Source organism: Lindgomyces ingoldianus, assembly GCF_010093535.1.
Source record: "Lindgomyces ingoldianus strain ATCC 200398 unplaced genomic scaffold BDR25scaffold_25, whole genome shotgun sequence".
NCBI classification, from domain to species: domain Eukaryota; kingdom Fungi; phylum Ascomycota; class Dothideomycetes; order Pleosporales; family Lindgomycetaceae; genus Lindgomyces; species Lindgomyces ingoldianus.
Genome location: NW_022985186.1, coordinates 1,076,168 through 1,088,925, shown reverse-complemented (window position 1 = coordinate 1,088,925; position 12,758 = coordinate 1,076,168). Strand labels below are relative to the sequence as shown.

The window sequence follows — 12,758 nt, the reverse complement described above, 5'->3', positions numbered from 1 at the left end:
CTAGGCCAAAAAGAGGAGCGAAAAGGGGGTCGGATCCAGCGCGATGCCCAATCGAGACGAACAAGGCCTGACCCGCAGCAGTCGCAGGGAGATAGGGAGATAGGTGTAGAGGTAGGGCATACTCTAAGATAATAAGCCTGCTAACCTATATTAGAGCGGACAGAAACAGTGTATAGTTGTAGGCGGTACAGTAGGCTAGCTCTTAGGGGTAGATGCCTAGCACACTAGAAAAGTAGACAACAGCCTTCTCTTCTATTTAACTATCTGTAGAGACATTAGTCTAGAATTAAACAAGAAGTTAGAACACAGCCTCTAGGAGTTAGGCAGGGACAGCCTTAATATTACTTAACTCTACTAGATAGGTAATCTCTCCCTACACATACTTTATTATTTACCTTTAGGCAGCTGTAATTCTAAGTCTATAGATCTTTTATATGCTCTGCTTTAAGTTAAAGTAAAGCCTTTATAAATAGAACACATAATAAAGGAAGTAACTTAGGTAGAAGTAATACCTCTATTACGTCTAGCACTGCTGCAGAAGTGTAAAAGGATATGCATAGTAATAGCCCTAGCTCTATAGCTAGCAACATAGCACCTGTAGGGTGTGTTTTAGAGTTTTCTTACATTACTTTATTACTAGGCTTATTATCTTAATAAGTTTCTAAAGATTAGCCTTTATAGCTAATAGACTTACTTATTTTATATAATTTTATAAACTAAGGTAATAGTCTTTACTACATAGTAATAAAATCCTAGCTATAAAAGTAATAAAATAAAGTAGTTTATAAGTAAACTAGTGTAGCTAGCTACATTTTTATAGCTAGTTAGTATTCTTATTATGTTTAAGCTTTTTAGCTATAGTTATTTTTATTTGTTTTATATAAGCTAACTAGGCTTTTTCTTTTACTTTTATCTTAAGAATTACATTAAGTTTAGAATTGCTAGTAGCCTCTAGAGTCTCTATTCTATCTCTACTATTCTGCTGCTGTAGGCCTCTAGACTGCTCTACTTAGGCTATTAGCCTTATGCTAGTTGCATCTACTTACTAGTATTAATATAAAAAATTTAACTTTAGTAAAGCTTATTTCTAAAAAAAGCACTCTGCTACTACTTACTTAGCTAGTGTTTAGCTTTTATTATAAACTTTTTTTAAGTGCTATTAGTACATATTATAGTTAATTATCTTAAAGAAGCATTAGTAAGCAAATCTTTACGCTAGCAGTGTAAGGAACTTAAGTAGGGGTAAACTATCTAGAAGTAGTTTTATGTCCTTATTAGATTATAAAACAGAGAGGTTATTATACCTAGCTACTATAGCACTACAATGCAGCTCTTAGATATGGTGGTGTAACAGTAAGTGTGTGTAGAGCTGCAGGAGCAGGAGCGCAGTTCTGCATAGAGCGCAGAGGAGGTGGCTGTATTTAGAAAGATATTAAATTAGCAATTCTGTATAGGCAGCTGCAATAGCAGGCCTATTCTAAAAGCACTATTATTTAAGTAAGCAGAGGGCATAGAGAGACAAGAGTAGTAATAGCATAGCTATACTTACTTCTAGAGCAGCCCTTAACGCAAGTCTATAGTATATACTATCTATTTAAGAGGCATTATAGTAGATATTGTTAAGAAAGATGCACTCTAAATAGGTTTCTCTTACTCTTTACATTTACACCTGCGTCTTAGCAATAGCTAGGGGAATAAGAGAGAAAGCAGCTATCTTTTACATAAAGAAGCAATTATACGCTATACTGTAATAGGTAGCGCTATAGTTAAGTCTACTAATCTAGGCTAAAAAGAGGAGCGAAAAGGGGGTTGGATCCAGCGCGATGCCCAATCGAGACGAACAAGGCCTGACCCGCAGCAGTCGCAGGGAGATAAGTAAAAGGTCCGGTCTTGGACTCCAGCTACTCGACAGGGGAGCCCTGGCCGCGCTAGAGCAGCTCGGGGTATTGATATATGTACTGTGTCTTATCAACTCTGCTAGGGTACACAGGGATTGAGACAACAACTCAGGGCTAGGTCGTAGGCGTGACTGCATGCGGGTGCACCTTCAGCCTAGGCACTGTTGTCAACCAACACAGCTGTGCCGCAATGAAATATCGCTGGCAAAATACTCGTCTTTCTGCTTGTGTCCGGAGAACGCAAGCACCGCACTCTGCACGAAAACCCCCATTCTGGTTTCTCCTAAGCTCAACCTCTAAGCCTTGTTCTCCAAGTACCATTAGCGTCAGGTACATCGGAAGTATGGTGTCGACCACCCGCATCGCCGCTCTCGCCAAGGAGATTGAGGCACAGACAACCAAGCTCGACAAGTTCTTCGCTGAGAGCCAGATGCCCCCGCCTTCATTCGACGAGGATGCCCCATCGATGTATCCGTTTCCCCCGGACGTTGCAGAAGCCCAAGAGGCCTTGTTGGAAGCCGTGGACGAGCTATGGTGGCTCCACCAGGGGCCGATTCAAACCATCGTCGCTAAGTCGGTATGTCATGAGTGACTTGTTGTTGATAGGCAATGTGTTGAACCTGGACAGTTAGCCACATCCGTCGGCCTAAAGACCATTCTCAAATACAACATCCAAAACCTTGTCCCGTTCGAGACCGGGACCACCTTCAACGAGCTTGCCGAAAAGACCGGCATCCCTGAGAAGAAGCTTACACGTCTGTTGAGACATGGCATAACCGAGCACTTCTTCCGCGAGACGCAGCCGGGTCACATAAAGCATACAGCTGCAACCAAGGCGCTTGCTGTCATGCCCGCTCTCGCAACGTGGTCTGAGATGGGGATGTATGATGTTGGACCAGCCAAAACTCGTGTAGGTTCGGGCACACATGCCACGTGACGGATGCTTACTATAGTAGATAGTTGATGCGATTGCGAAATGGCCCGACTCCGATGAGCCAAATCACTCAGTAAGCGCGCTTCCCGTGTGCATGAAGGACCCACTAACGTGTACTGTGTCCAGGGTTTCCAAATCGCCAACGACACAGACAAGGCTATGTTCGATTTCTTCGAGGATCACCCTGCGCGCATGAACCGCTTTAAAGATGCCATGAGCTTCCTTCAAAAATTTCCAGGCCTAGAGCCCTCCTACACCGTCAAGGCCTACGACTGGGCCTCTTTAGGAAAAGCCACCGTGGTGGACATTGGTGGGTCGCACGGCCTCGTGTCCATCGCGCTTGCGAAAGAATTCCCAGATCTCCAATTCGTAGTGCAGGACCTTCTCAAGGTTATTGAAGATGCAAAGACTAAAGCGCCAGCTGAACTTTCAGACCGTTTGATATTCCAGGCCCACAACTTCTTCGAAGAGCAGCCTGTGAAGAATGCTGACATTTACTTCTTCCGCTGGATTCTCCACGACTGGTCCGACAAATACTGTATCAAGATCATCCGGGCGCTGATTCCCGCCCTCAAGCCAGGCGCTCGCCTTTTGTTCAGCGAGCGATGCCTCGAGCCGCCTTGCACACTGCCCCTTCGCGCGGAGAAGTGGAACAGGTAGGTGCCATACACAACTGTTCTCGTGACTGGTCATTGCTTGTGTGAGTGCCACTGACACGCATAGGGACTCGGACATTACTATGCTGGCCACGTCCAACTCCCAGGAGCGCGATGAGGACGACTGGAAGGCCTTGTTCAAGGCCGCAGACTCAAACATCACTCTTGAGGAAGTCAGGAGGACACCAGGTGCGAAGCTAGACTTGATTGTCGCCAGGTGGAAGTGATATTTCTTCAGCGTTGCCGTGATGATCAAGCACCAAAAGTCACAAGGATGCTGTGGAAGCGTGGTAGAATTCCGAATGGGGGGGGTCGATCATCTCACAGAGCCACTTTGCTGCTTCTTCACTCGGTTCTCGTAATAGTGTAGCAGCTGCATAGAATGATAAGAGGATGACTTCAACCAACCGCCTACTGCCTGTATGAGCATTTGAAGCGTCTATCTGACGCGCACGTCGCCACGCCACGAGAGCCACGTTAGCATGCCGGTCATGCGATCTTGTCTAGAGATTGCTTGTACAACGTGAGATGGTTTCTAGCTAGCTTTTCAACGGTACCAGTGAAAGGGACAATTACCCTATCTTGCCCCGCGGCACAATCCTGAACGGCATATGCACTTTTGGATAAATTCCGTGCCCAAACCCCATGCCTTCATAAAGCGCCCTCGTCGCCCGCTCCCGTGTTCGTTCCTCCAACCACGCCGTCCCATGCCCCGTCGGCCCCTCCGCCTCCAGCACATCGGCCGGATCCGCCTCGAGCCGCAGCGAAAACTGGCTGAACACTTTATGTTAGTAACAGCCTTTAGTTAGGCGCCTATAAGGCGCGTTTAAAGCGTTAATTAAGGCGTGTTATATAGAGCTGTAACACAATTAATAGACAAATCTGGGTAACTTTAAAGGAGAGAGGCAGCTAGAATTAATCCGGCTTTTTTGCAAGCTAATTAGAGCTGTAGCTGTGGTAGTAGAGGCATCTTGGTAGAGAGAGACACGTTGATTTTAGTGGGCTGCTGGATGAGTGGTGTGGCCAGGTGAGCCGTGGATTACGTTAAGCAACTTAGGTGTGTAAGCAACTTGCCTATAGTGTATGTTAATTTAGCTAGGGGGAGAGGGGCAGCTAAATACTTAGAGATATAGGTAGCGCAAGGGGCAGGGTAGAGCTGGGGCAGATACGTGGAGCCTTTAAATATAGGTGTGTTAGGTAACTTTAAAAAGAACAATTTATGTAAATTGTTGCAGTTAATATTTAATTTATAAATGCATTATTAATTAATCTATAAGGTGCTAAAATTGAGGTAGAGGAGACTGTTTCCATGTGTAGACTTCTTGCTTGTGAAATACGTTAAATAAATTAATTTAATTTGTCGCCTAAAGGAGGTGCGGAGAATATTCAGCGCGATTTGCAAATCGTGGAACAATTAAGACAAACGTTGTACAGCATTTGAGATGTACGCGCATTTACGCCTTGATGTGTGAATGAATTTTATCGCTTCTACGTCATTGTTCATATGGGCTCACAATTTGAAGAGGAATATCGAAGAAAGAGTTCCGATCCACGCAGGACCGATTAAATCAGTAATTCTCCATCTAGAACGGATTCTGCCAGTTTGGCCGATTATTCTGCCACTCATTATCCAATGCATCGATCTTGCCAATCAGCGCCCTGGCCGCAATGATCAAAGGATCATTCGGATCTCCATCAGCAGCAACCTGTCTCTGGACATCGCTCGCATATCCATCCTTTAATCGCTCCAAGTACGTCTCAATATAGGTCTCGGCCTTCACACGCGCTTCATTGGCACGCCCACGAATCCATGTGTTCCATCGGGTTTGGAGACCCACGGGCTGCCATCTTCCAAAGTTCTTCCCTCGTCCCACTACTTGCACTTGCGGTATCAATACGGTATCGAGCCGATTCATCATATTCCCGACACGGTTCTTCTGGTCGACAAGACGTTGGTTGACGGTCGGATCCATGTGATAGCGGAGGACTGAGATGACATCCTTGATGTTCTTGAATGCTTTGTCTGGTTCGGCGCCGAGGTATTCTTGCATCGTGAAGTCGTTGTTGATGCGATCGTCTCCCCACATCTTAACTAACCGTCAGTATTGCTGAAGAGCTTTCATGTGGGGTGACTTACGCCTTGTTTCGCACGCTGGTTCACGTCTTTTTCCAGCAAGAGCTGCTCGCTTCTCCACTGGTTGCTGCTGCCTGGAAGTTCACTCGCAATCTGATCAATAGGATTCATCGTGACTCCCTGGGGCCAATATTGGGCGGTTATATCCCACAGAGGCTTCATGCAGTGACAAAGGTCGGTTAGTTGCCCTAGCTTGTTCGGATCAGGATTTGGGCATTGTACGTTGTTACTGATAGCGTCCAAGAAGATGGGAATTAGCTGAAACTCGAGCACATGCTCGGTGTCGAATAGATTGACTGGGTCATGACCTAGTTGCCCGAAACCAAAATCTGTGCATACGGCACGGTTGGTGTAGCCGTATACAAGTGAATTAGGAACGTTCTGGTGTGGTCAGTACTCCAACGAGACTACTGCATGGGTATACTTACGGTATAGTAGCTAGAATCCGCTGCATCGTAGGCAGGAGCGTTGATAGTCATTCGCCCACCGCCCTTGCAGAACGTAATCGGCTTCTTCTTGGCTCGCTTTTCGAGGCTGTGTAAAGTGGAGGAATCCCCAGCGTCACGCGTGTCTAGCAACAGTGATCTCTTGTTCCAACCAGAAAGCTTCTCGCACTCCGATCCTGTATTGCTACTACCTGAATTGGCATTGGGACAGAACATGGCCTGGAGTGGTAAGTGGAATGGAGGACCCCAAGGCGTGGCCCGTTTGCTGAGGGTATGGAGAGACGAGTTGCTGGATACCACTTCGGTCGACGAGACGCCATCAAGCTCGTATCGGGGCCCGCTTGAGATGATTGTAACGCTTCGCTTGTCCGGACTCCCAGCTCTGAGCTCTGGACATGTTCCACCTTTGATAATGTCCACTTCTCCAGATCCAGGAAGCGGCCATGTATGTTTACCCCAGCCGAACATGGGCGGTGTGTCGACCTCAGCAACCAAGGATGCTCCAAGCTTAAGTCCGTAGGTCCAAGGACAGGTCTTGTCGGTGCTTTTACCAGCAGCAACTGAAAATCTGACGAAACCGTCCGCTGCAACCCCCGCTGTCGCTGCGCCGACCTTCCATTTGTCATCAAAACGGATTCCAAACTCAGCTATGGCCTTCAGATGAGCTTCAACCTTTCCTTCAGCTTTGACTGCAGCATAGAATTGGGGTTGCATAAGCCCATTGGGATTGCCGGTATCTCGAGTGTCCATGTCGTGATCGAGTTTGGGATCGAAATTGGAGTTGGGATCGGGAAGTGTTTGTGCAACATCCCAAGATGCGATATCGACTTTTGTCTCGACTTCGGCTGACAGCGTCAAGCCAGCATTGAATGATCCCGCGACTCTAACGGCTGGGCCGATAGTGACGATTCCTGGTACGCGGAATGTCGCTCCGGGAAACGGCAGCGTCACGATTGTACGATCGCCAGTGTCATACGAGACTTTCATCAGAGCCTCAAGTCGAAAAGTTGCCGTGATTTCACCATTGTTACTGAAAGTGAGATATGACTGGCTGAGATCCAACGGAGTGTCAGAGTCGAAGTTCAGGCGCGTTATGAGCGAGAATCCGAAACTCGTTGAGACCTTGATGTTGGTCATGGCTTGGACCAAGATGTGCGCGTGGAACTTGGCATTGCCGGAACCGCAGTCCACTTGGTCATCGACGATCTTGGCTATAATCTCCTCGTCGATGTCATGGGTGAACTGTTTCTTGATCTTGGGGCTCACGAGGTTTGTCAACCAGGCGACGAGATCTGAGCCGAACCAACGTTTGTGGAGTTCTTCGCGGCTCAGCCCTCCGAAGTGAAAGTCCTCTCTCCATTCCTCTTCGAGCCAGCGTTTATGGTTGCCGCCAACATCCGCGAGGGAGCGTTTGGCTTTTTTCTTGCTTGCAGCGGCAGCAACCACGTTATCCCAATAGTCATCCTTGTTGGAAAAGTCGACGCGCATTTGAGTGTTGCCGACATCACGCGGAACCCGCTTAAAATCGTAGTCAAATGTCAAGTCGTAGACGATGGGGTTGATGAGGCCGCGTTTGCGTAGTGCCGGTGGGATTGTTTGGTTCTTTGACGGCTCCATGGACTTGGCCACGGCATACCTTCCTGGGCCGCAGCCTGCAGGCATCTCGAGGATGGTACCCGGGACACCATGGCCTAGCCCGATCTTGTGGCAATTGCTATTTTCAGATGTGTCTGTGCAGAACATATGAATTGTCTGCTCTTCCTCACTAACATCGTCGTTGCAGCCGTAGAGCTCCCAGTGAGATCCGTCACGCTTGTCAAGCGACGTCTGAAGTTCTTCAGGAGAAGCGAGAACGACGAACTGGAAGGCTGCGTCGCTTGGATCTTCTCCCGTCTTGGCATTATTCGTTCCAAAGGTGTCATCGACTTTCAACGTGAAGTCCGTGTCAATGTTGTCGCCAGTAGGTGGATCTTTGAAAAGACGGCTCAGTGGCACTGGTAGGAATGGAGACTTTCCATGGGCGGGATCGCAGCAAAACACCCGGCTTCGCTCAAGGCGAGGAAAGCAGGACTCGCCGAGACCGTAAGGACTGTCTGTGAGTTGTACTGAATGTCCAATCGGGCAGTGATTGTCGAAACAAGATCCAGGTTTGCCGTACCATCTGCAGTTCTCAAAGTTCTTCGCGTCCTTCTTTGGGCAGCAATATCGCTTTTCAAGGTCCATATTGAGCTCGTCCAAAACCTTAACTAGAGCACTGCCGCGGAGAGGGGTGAGTTTAGCGATGTCGACGAGGGTATCAAGGAAGGTGCCTGAGAAAGTCTGGAGGCTCCTGTATTAGCATGTCGGTTGTGGGAGATGCTAATGTTTACTTACCATGGTCTCATCATCTCCGTTACAGCTTTTCCCTACACCAGCCCAGTAACACTTGTTCTCCTTTGCTCCCGGGGAATCGCAACAGTATACCTTATTACCATCTTCACAGTATTTACCGTCGCCCCATCTGTTGAGCTCCAATGTGACTTCATCGTCATGGCAGTGACCGTTGCAGGATGGAGCCTCCCCTCGCCATCTACATTGACTTGAGTCAGGGGCGCCGTCAAGAGGGCAGCACAAGAGACTGTTTTTCTCCTTAGAATGCCTTGTAACTGGTTTGGCACCCCCACAAGGCTGGTCAGTGATCTTGAAGAAGCCGGCCTTGCAGCTTCCTCCACAATCTGTGACGTAGCAGTCGGGAACGGTGGCATCTCCCCAGAAGGATGCATCGTCTGCTTCTTTTGCAAACGCAGCAATAGTCTTCGGGGCCAAAACAGCTTTTAGTGCATCGAGCTCATCTGTATCTTGGTCGATGGCCCAGATGAGCAATCCACCAAGGCCGAGTTTGTTGGCGAAGTCTATCTTCTGCTTGAACGTCTCCTGGTCATCGTATGAAACCCACTGATCCCGGTTCCAGGTAATGTACTTCACACCAGCCTCCTTGTCATGGTAGGGCTTCAGCTTATTGTTCTTAACGATTTCCTGTATCTCTTTGTAGGTGAGAGTTCCCGAATTCTGAGAGCAACCACCGGGAGCAGCGCCGCCCTTGAAGTTGCAGCCTGGCTTGTAACAGGTCGGATCCGAGAGCTGAAAACTTCTTCCGTAGAAGCCGAGCCCCATGTTCAGCTTGTCAGGCTTCACGCTGTTACGCCAAAACAGATCAAGCGCAAGCTTGATCTCTGTGAGATTTGTGTGAGCATAAACGTGGCTACCAATAGGATTGGTGCTGTCCCAGATACCGTGCAAGTCGTAGCTCATAACATTGATGAAGTCGACGTATTCGGCAGCCTTGAGATCAAACCATCTCAAGTACCAGAAGCTAGTTGGGACCGTGAATGAGACGGTATACTTATGTGGCTGCTTATTGTTCTCGTCGTTCAACTCTTTCAAGAACGTCACGAAATTCTTTCCGTCGTCTGGATGTCCGCCGCGGTCTGGTGCACCCGGGTACTCCCAGTCGAAGTCGACCCCGTCAAATCCATACTCGCGCAGGAATGCAAACAAATTCTTGATGAACTTTGCTCTGTTGCTTGAAGAACTGACCATGTTGCTGAATACAGGTTGAGTAGCAGTACCATTGTCATTGAAAGTCCATCCTCCAAGGGCAATCACCGTTTTCAGGCCACTATTTCTCTGCTTGACCTTGGTAAACTCGGTGAACAGATCGGGCGAGAGATTGTCCATAGGTACAACGTCGAAGTTGTTGGGTGTAATGTAACCGAATGAGAAGTAAAGATGTGTCAAAGCGCCAACAGGGATATCTCTAAAGTCCTACCATATTATTAGCGAGCAAGAAGTCCAAGCAGACTGAGATCTATTCACCATGCCCTGGCACTTGCGGTCGTGAGCCCAAGCTTCATAGTATCCAATAATACGGTTCTGGACGTTTCCATTGGATCCTCCAGATCCGGGCTGTTCACAGTTGCTCTGGCATCCAGGGTCTTCCTTTGTGCCCTTATCGCAGAATTCCTTGGTCATGCCACAGAAACTAGAAGCCGTAAGAGTTCAGTGATCCCACAATGGGGAACCCGCTTACCCGAACTTGGAGCAGCAAACGTTCAAAGGACACTTCCTATCCTTCGTATCGGAATTGATCCCGCACTCTGCTTTAGCGTTGCAATTTGACCAGCAGACATCGTTGGGGCTCTGGCCGTTGGTTCCGCAGTACTTCTCTCCATAATTGCAAACACCAGTTGCCTTAGGGCAGCAAGCCCCGTTTCGGCATGGTTTTGATTCTGAGCAGGTGTAATCATCGTCTGTTTGCATTTGCCGTTCAAACAACTGTGTGAAGTGTACTTGTGGATCGCATGCTAGAGCGCTGTCTTCTTCTCGTGTTTTCGCAGAATAATCGAAAGGACTGCGTGAGGTAAGTATCTGTTGACATATCGGTTCATCGGCTACATGATGAAGACATACGAGATCGAATTTCTGCATGTTTGGTTACTGGACGCTTCAGTAATTAATGAGTGTGTATTCGAATGCGGTAGAGAAAGAGCGACAGTAGAGAAAAGAGTCCAAGCCGCAACGACAGTAAAGGCCAGGCCCTGAGGGAACATGGTGAATGCGATGCACTAGATACTACGGATGGCTTGCCTGGAGGGGGCAGCTTGTATTAGGACATGGGGCCTCATCTTCACCGGCGACTCTCAAGGGCGATCCCAAAAATCCGCCATCCCAAAATGCTTGTGCCATATGGACTGTGGCATTGCCGCATGGTCTTACCTACAGCGGGGTACTTGGAAAGAGTGCAGCTACCAAGATCATCCGGGTAGGGGCTGTATAGTGCGACCAGTTGTAAGGTAACGAATAGTAACGATGCATATACCCCGCCCGGGTTGGGGGCTTAACGGGCAGGATGGTGCTTGCAGCAGGTTTTTTCGGGCGGATTCGAAGACGCCCAATCATCTAACCGCACACATTCGATCAGCCTAACTAGATGTGTGACACGACCCACCTAAGTAGGATTTGCTTACTATCGTTGCATTATTTCCCCTGAACGGCCAAAAGGGTTGAGGGGAGGCGTTAATCTACAGTCGCAATTTCCGTCATTCTATTAATAATGCGTTTTCTCAAATAAGCCCGGAGATTAGGATGCTAACAAGCCGAATGTTACACTTTCATCGATGTGGCTAGGATATCGTCATCGGATAACAGGTGTCCGTCGAATGAGCTTATTCTGCTCGTAGACTATTAAGTGTCCAATTGGCGTCATTATTGCGAAACGAGATCTATGCTGTGGGAAAAAGTGGCCAACAGAGTACAGTGCTAGTATTATGTAGTCGCCTACCAAAAGTGATTAGCTACTTTAGCAAGAGGCCTAGTCCACTATATAACGCTTTGATTTTAATTAATTATAACTTAATGAAATTACTACCTTTTTAATAGTTATAAAAGTAAATAAAACTGTACATAAAATGCTATCTAAGTTTACAATTAATATAATATAGTAATTTTACTTTTACAACGCAAGCGCTAATAAAATTTTAAGTTATCTTTGCATTTCTAAGTTATTAGTTACATATAACATACGCTAACCATTTATGCACCCTTAGCCTATCTATATAAAAGTTTGTGTATTAGCTAGCCTCTAAAGCTTAATAAAGACGCTAAAATGCATATAATTTACTACGTAGTAAATAATATGTTTATTACACTTTAAACTATTATAATACTATTAAAAACTTACAACTGCATCTACGCTAGTACAATAATAAGATACTGTATAAAATATACATGCTACACTTTTATCTATACTATAAGCTTTAGCTTTTACTTGTATCTAAAAAAAGAACTTTGGTTTACATACATTTATTCATATAATAAATATAGTACTATAGCTTATATAGCTGATTTTATTAAAGTAATATTTTAAGTTAAATTAGATACTAAACCTTTATACATATATTACTAGCATAAAAAAGTGTAGAAAAGTTAGTATCTAAAGGAAATATTCTAGTTTAGAAAGACTATAGTTTTTATATTTAGTTTAATTTTACTTAATTTTATATTAAAGCTGTATATTAACTAAAAATGTAAGTGTAAAAATACTAGTAATAGTGCTAGATTCTGTATAACATTAACATTCTATTGTATAGGTGTGATGACAAGCTCTGTCTTCACTATTGTGTAGCACAAAAGGCTTAATAGGATATGTTAGCTATATTCCACAAGAATACTAAGGTGAGAAGACGGAAGGGTTAGGGGCTGGCGGCCTTAAGTAGCCAGGCGTCGGCCCGGCAGAACCCATCTCCGAGCCGCGCTAGTCGCAGGCAGTGAGCTGACCTATGTACATAGATCCTAGTATAATGTGACTAACTAGCCACGAATAGTGCAGGGCCGTCACAATAGGCAGAGTATCGAGAAACACGGCACTAGTATATAAATATAAAATAAGGCTGTTATTTATATTATATCACATGCCTAATAGTGTATAAATGAAAGATTATTCTATTCTTTTATTAACTTTTATAAAGTTTAAATTTAAACTTAAATAAAACCTTTTATACATGATAAAGCATTTTATTTTAAAGTAATAAGAATATATTAACGTATTTTACAAGCAAGCAGGCAATAAAAGTAAACAGTCTACTTTAATAATATAGTTATACTTAAATTACGTTTACTTTATAACATCTGTAATTAATTAAATAATTAAAA

At 45.7% G+C, this 12,758-nt stretch overlaps 2 protein-coding genes across 2 annotated transcripts; one reads left to right on the top strand and one right to left on the bottom strand.

The window, feature by feature from the left end:
* Positions 1 to 2,241: 2,241 nt before the first annotated feature.
* On the top strand, positions 2,242 to 3,715 carry BDR25DRAFT_373553 (sterigmatocystin 8-O-methyltransferase precursor; the record flags this gene model as incomplete). Its single annotated transcript, XM_033697292.1, has 5 exons — positions 2,242 to 2,479; positions 2,531 to 2,808; positions 2,855 to 2,905; positions 2,959 to 3,488; positions 3,556 to 3,715. 5 exons carry the CDS (start codon positions 2,242 to 2,244, stop codon positions 3,713 to 3,715), a joined length of 1,257 nt encoding a protein of 418 aa, XP_033545256.1.
* A 1,279-nt stretch (positions 3,716 to 4,994) lies between these two features.
* BDR25DRAFT_394862 (glycosyl hydrolases family 18 protein-like protein) lies at positions 4,995 to 10,725 on the bottom strand. The gene is made up of 7 exons (XM_033698339.1): positions 10,518 to 10,725; positions 10,138 to 10,458; positions 9,924 to 10,089; positions 8,442 to 9,872; positions 6,051 to 8,387; positions 5,626 to 6,003; positions 4,995 to 5,575 (listed from the first exon to the last, which is right to left on the bottom strand). Exons 1-7 carry the CDS (start codon positions 10,655 to 10,657, stop codon positions 5,072 to 5,074), a joined length of 5,277 nt encoding a protein of 1,758 aa, XP_033545255.1. The 5' UTR covers positions 10,658 to 10,725; the 3' UTR covers positions 4,995 to 5,071.
* Positions 10,726 to 12,758: the final 2,033 nt, after the last annotated feature.

Excerpts from the sequence above, each read along its gene's own strand:
- BDR25DRAFT_394862 (XM_033698339.1), bottom strand. The coding sequence starts at position 10,657 with ATGTTCCCTCAGGGCCTGGCCTTTACTGTCGTTGCGGCTTGGACTCTT. Across the intron at positions 9,873-9,923 it reads ACCGCAAGTGCCAGGGCATG|GACTTTAGAGATATCCCTGT; the intron begins GTGAATAGATCT and ends ATAATATGGTAG. Across the intron at positions 5,576-5,625 it reads ACCAGCGTGCGAAACAAGGC|ATGTGGGGAGACGATCGCAT; the intron begins GTAAGTCACCCC and ends CGGTTAGTTAAG.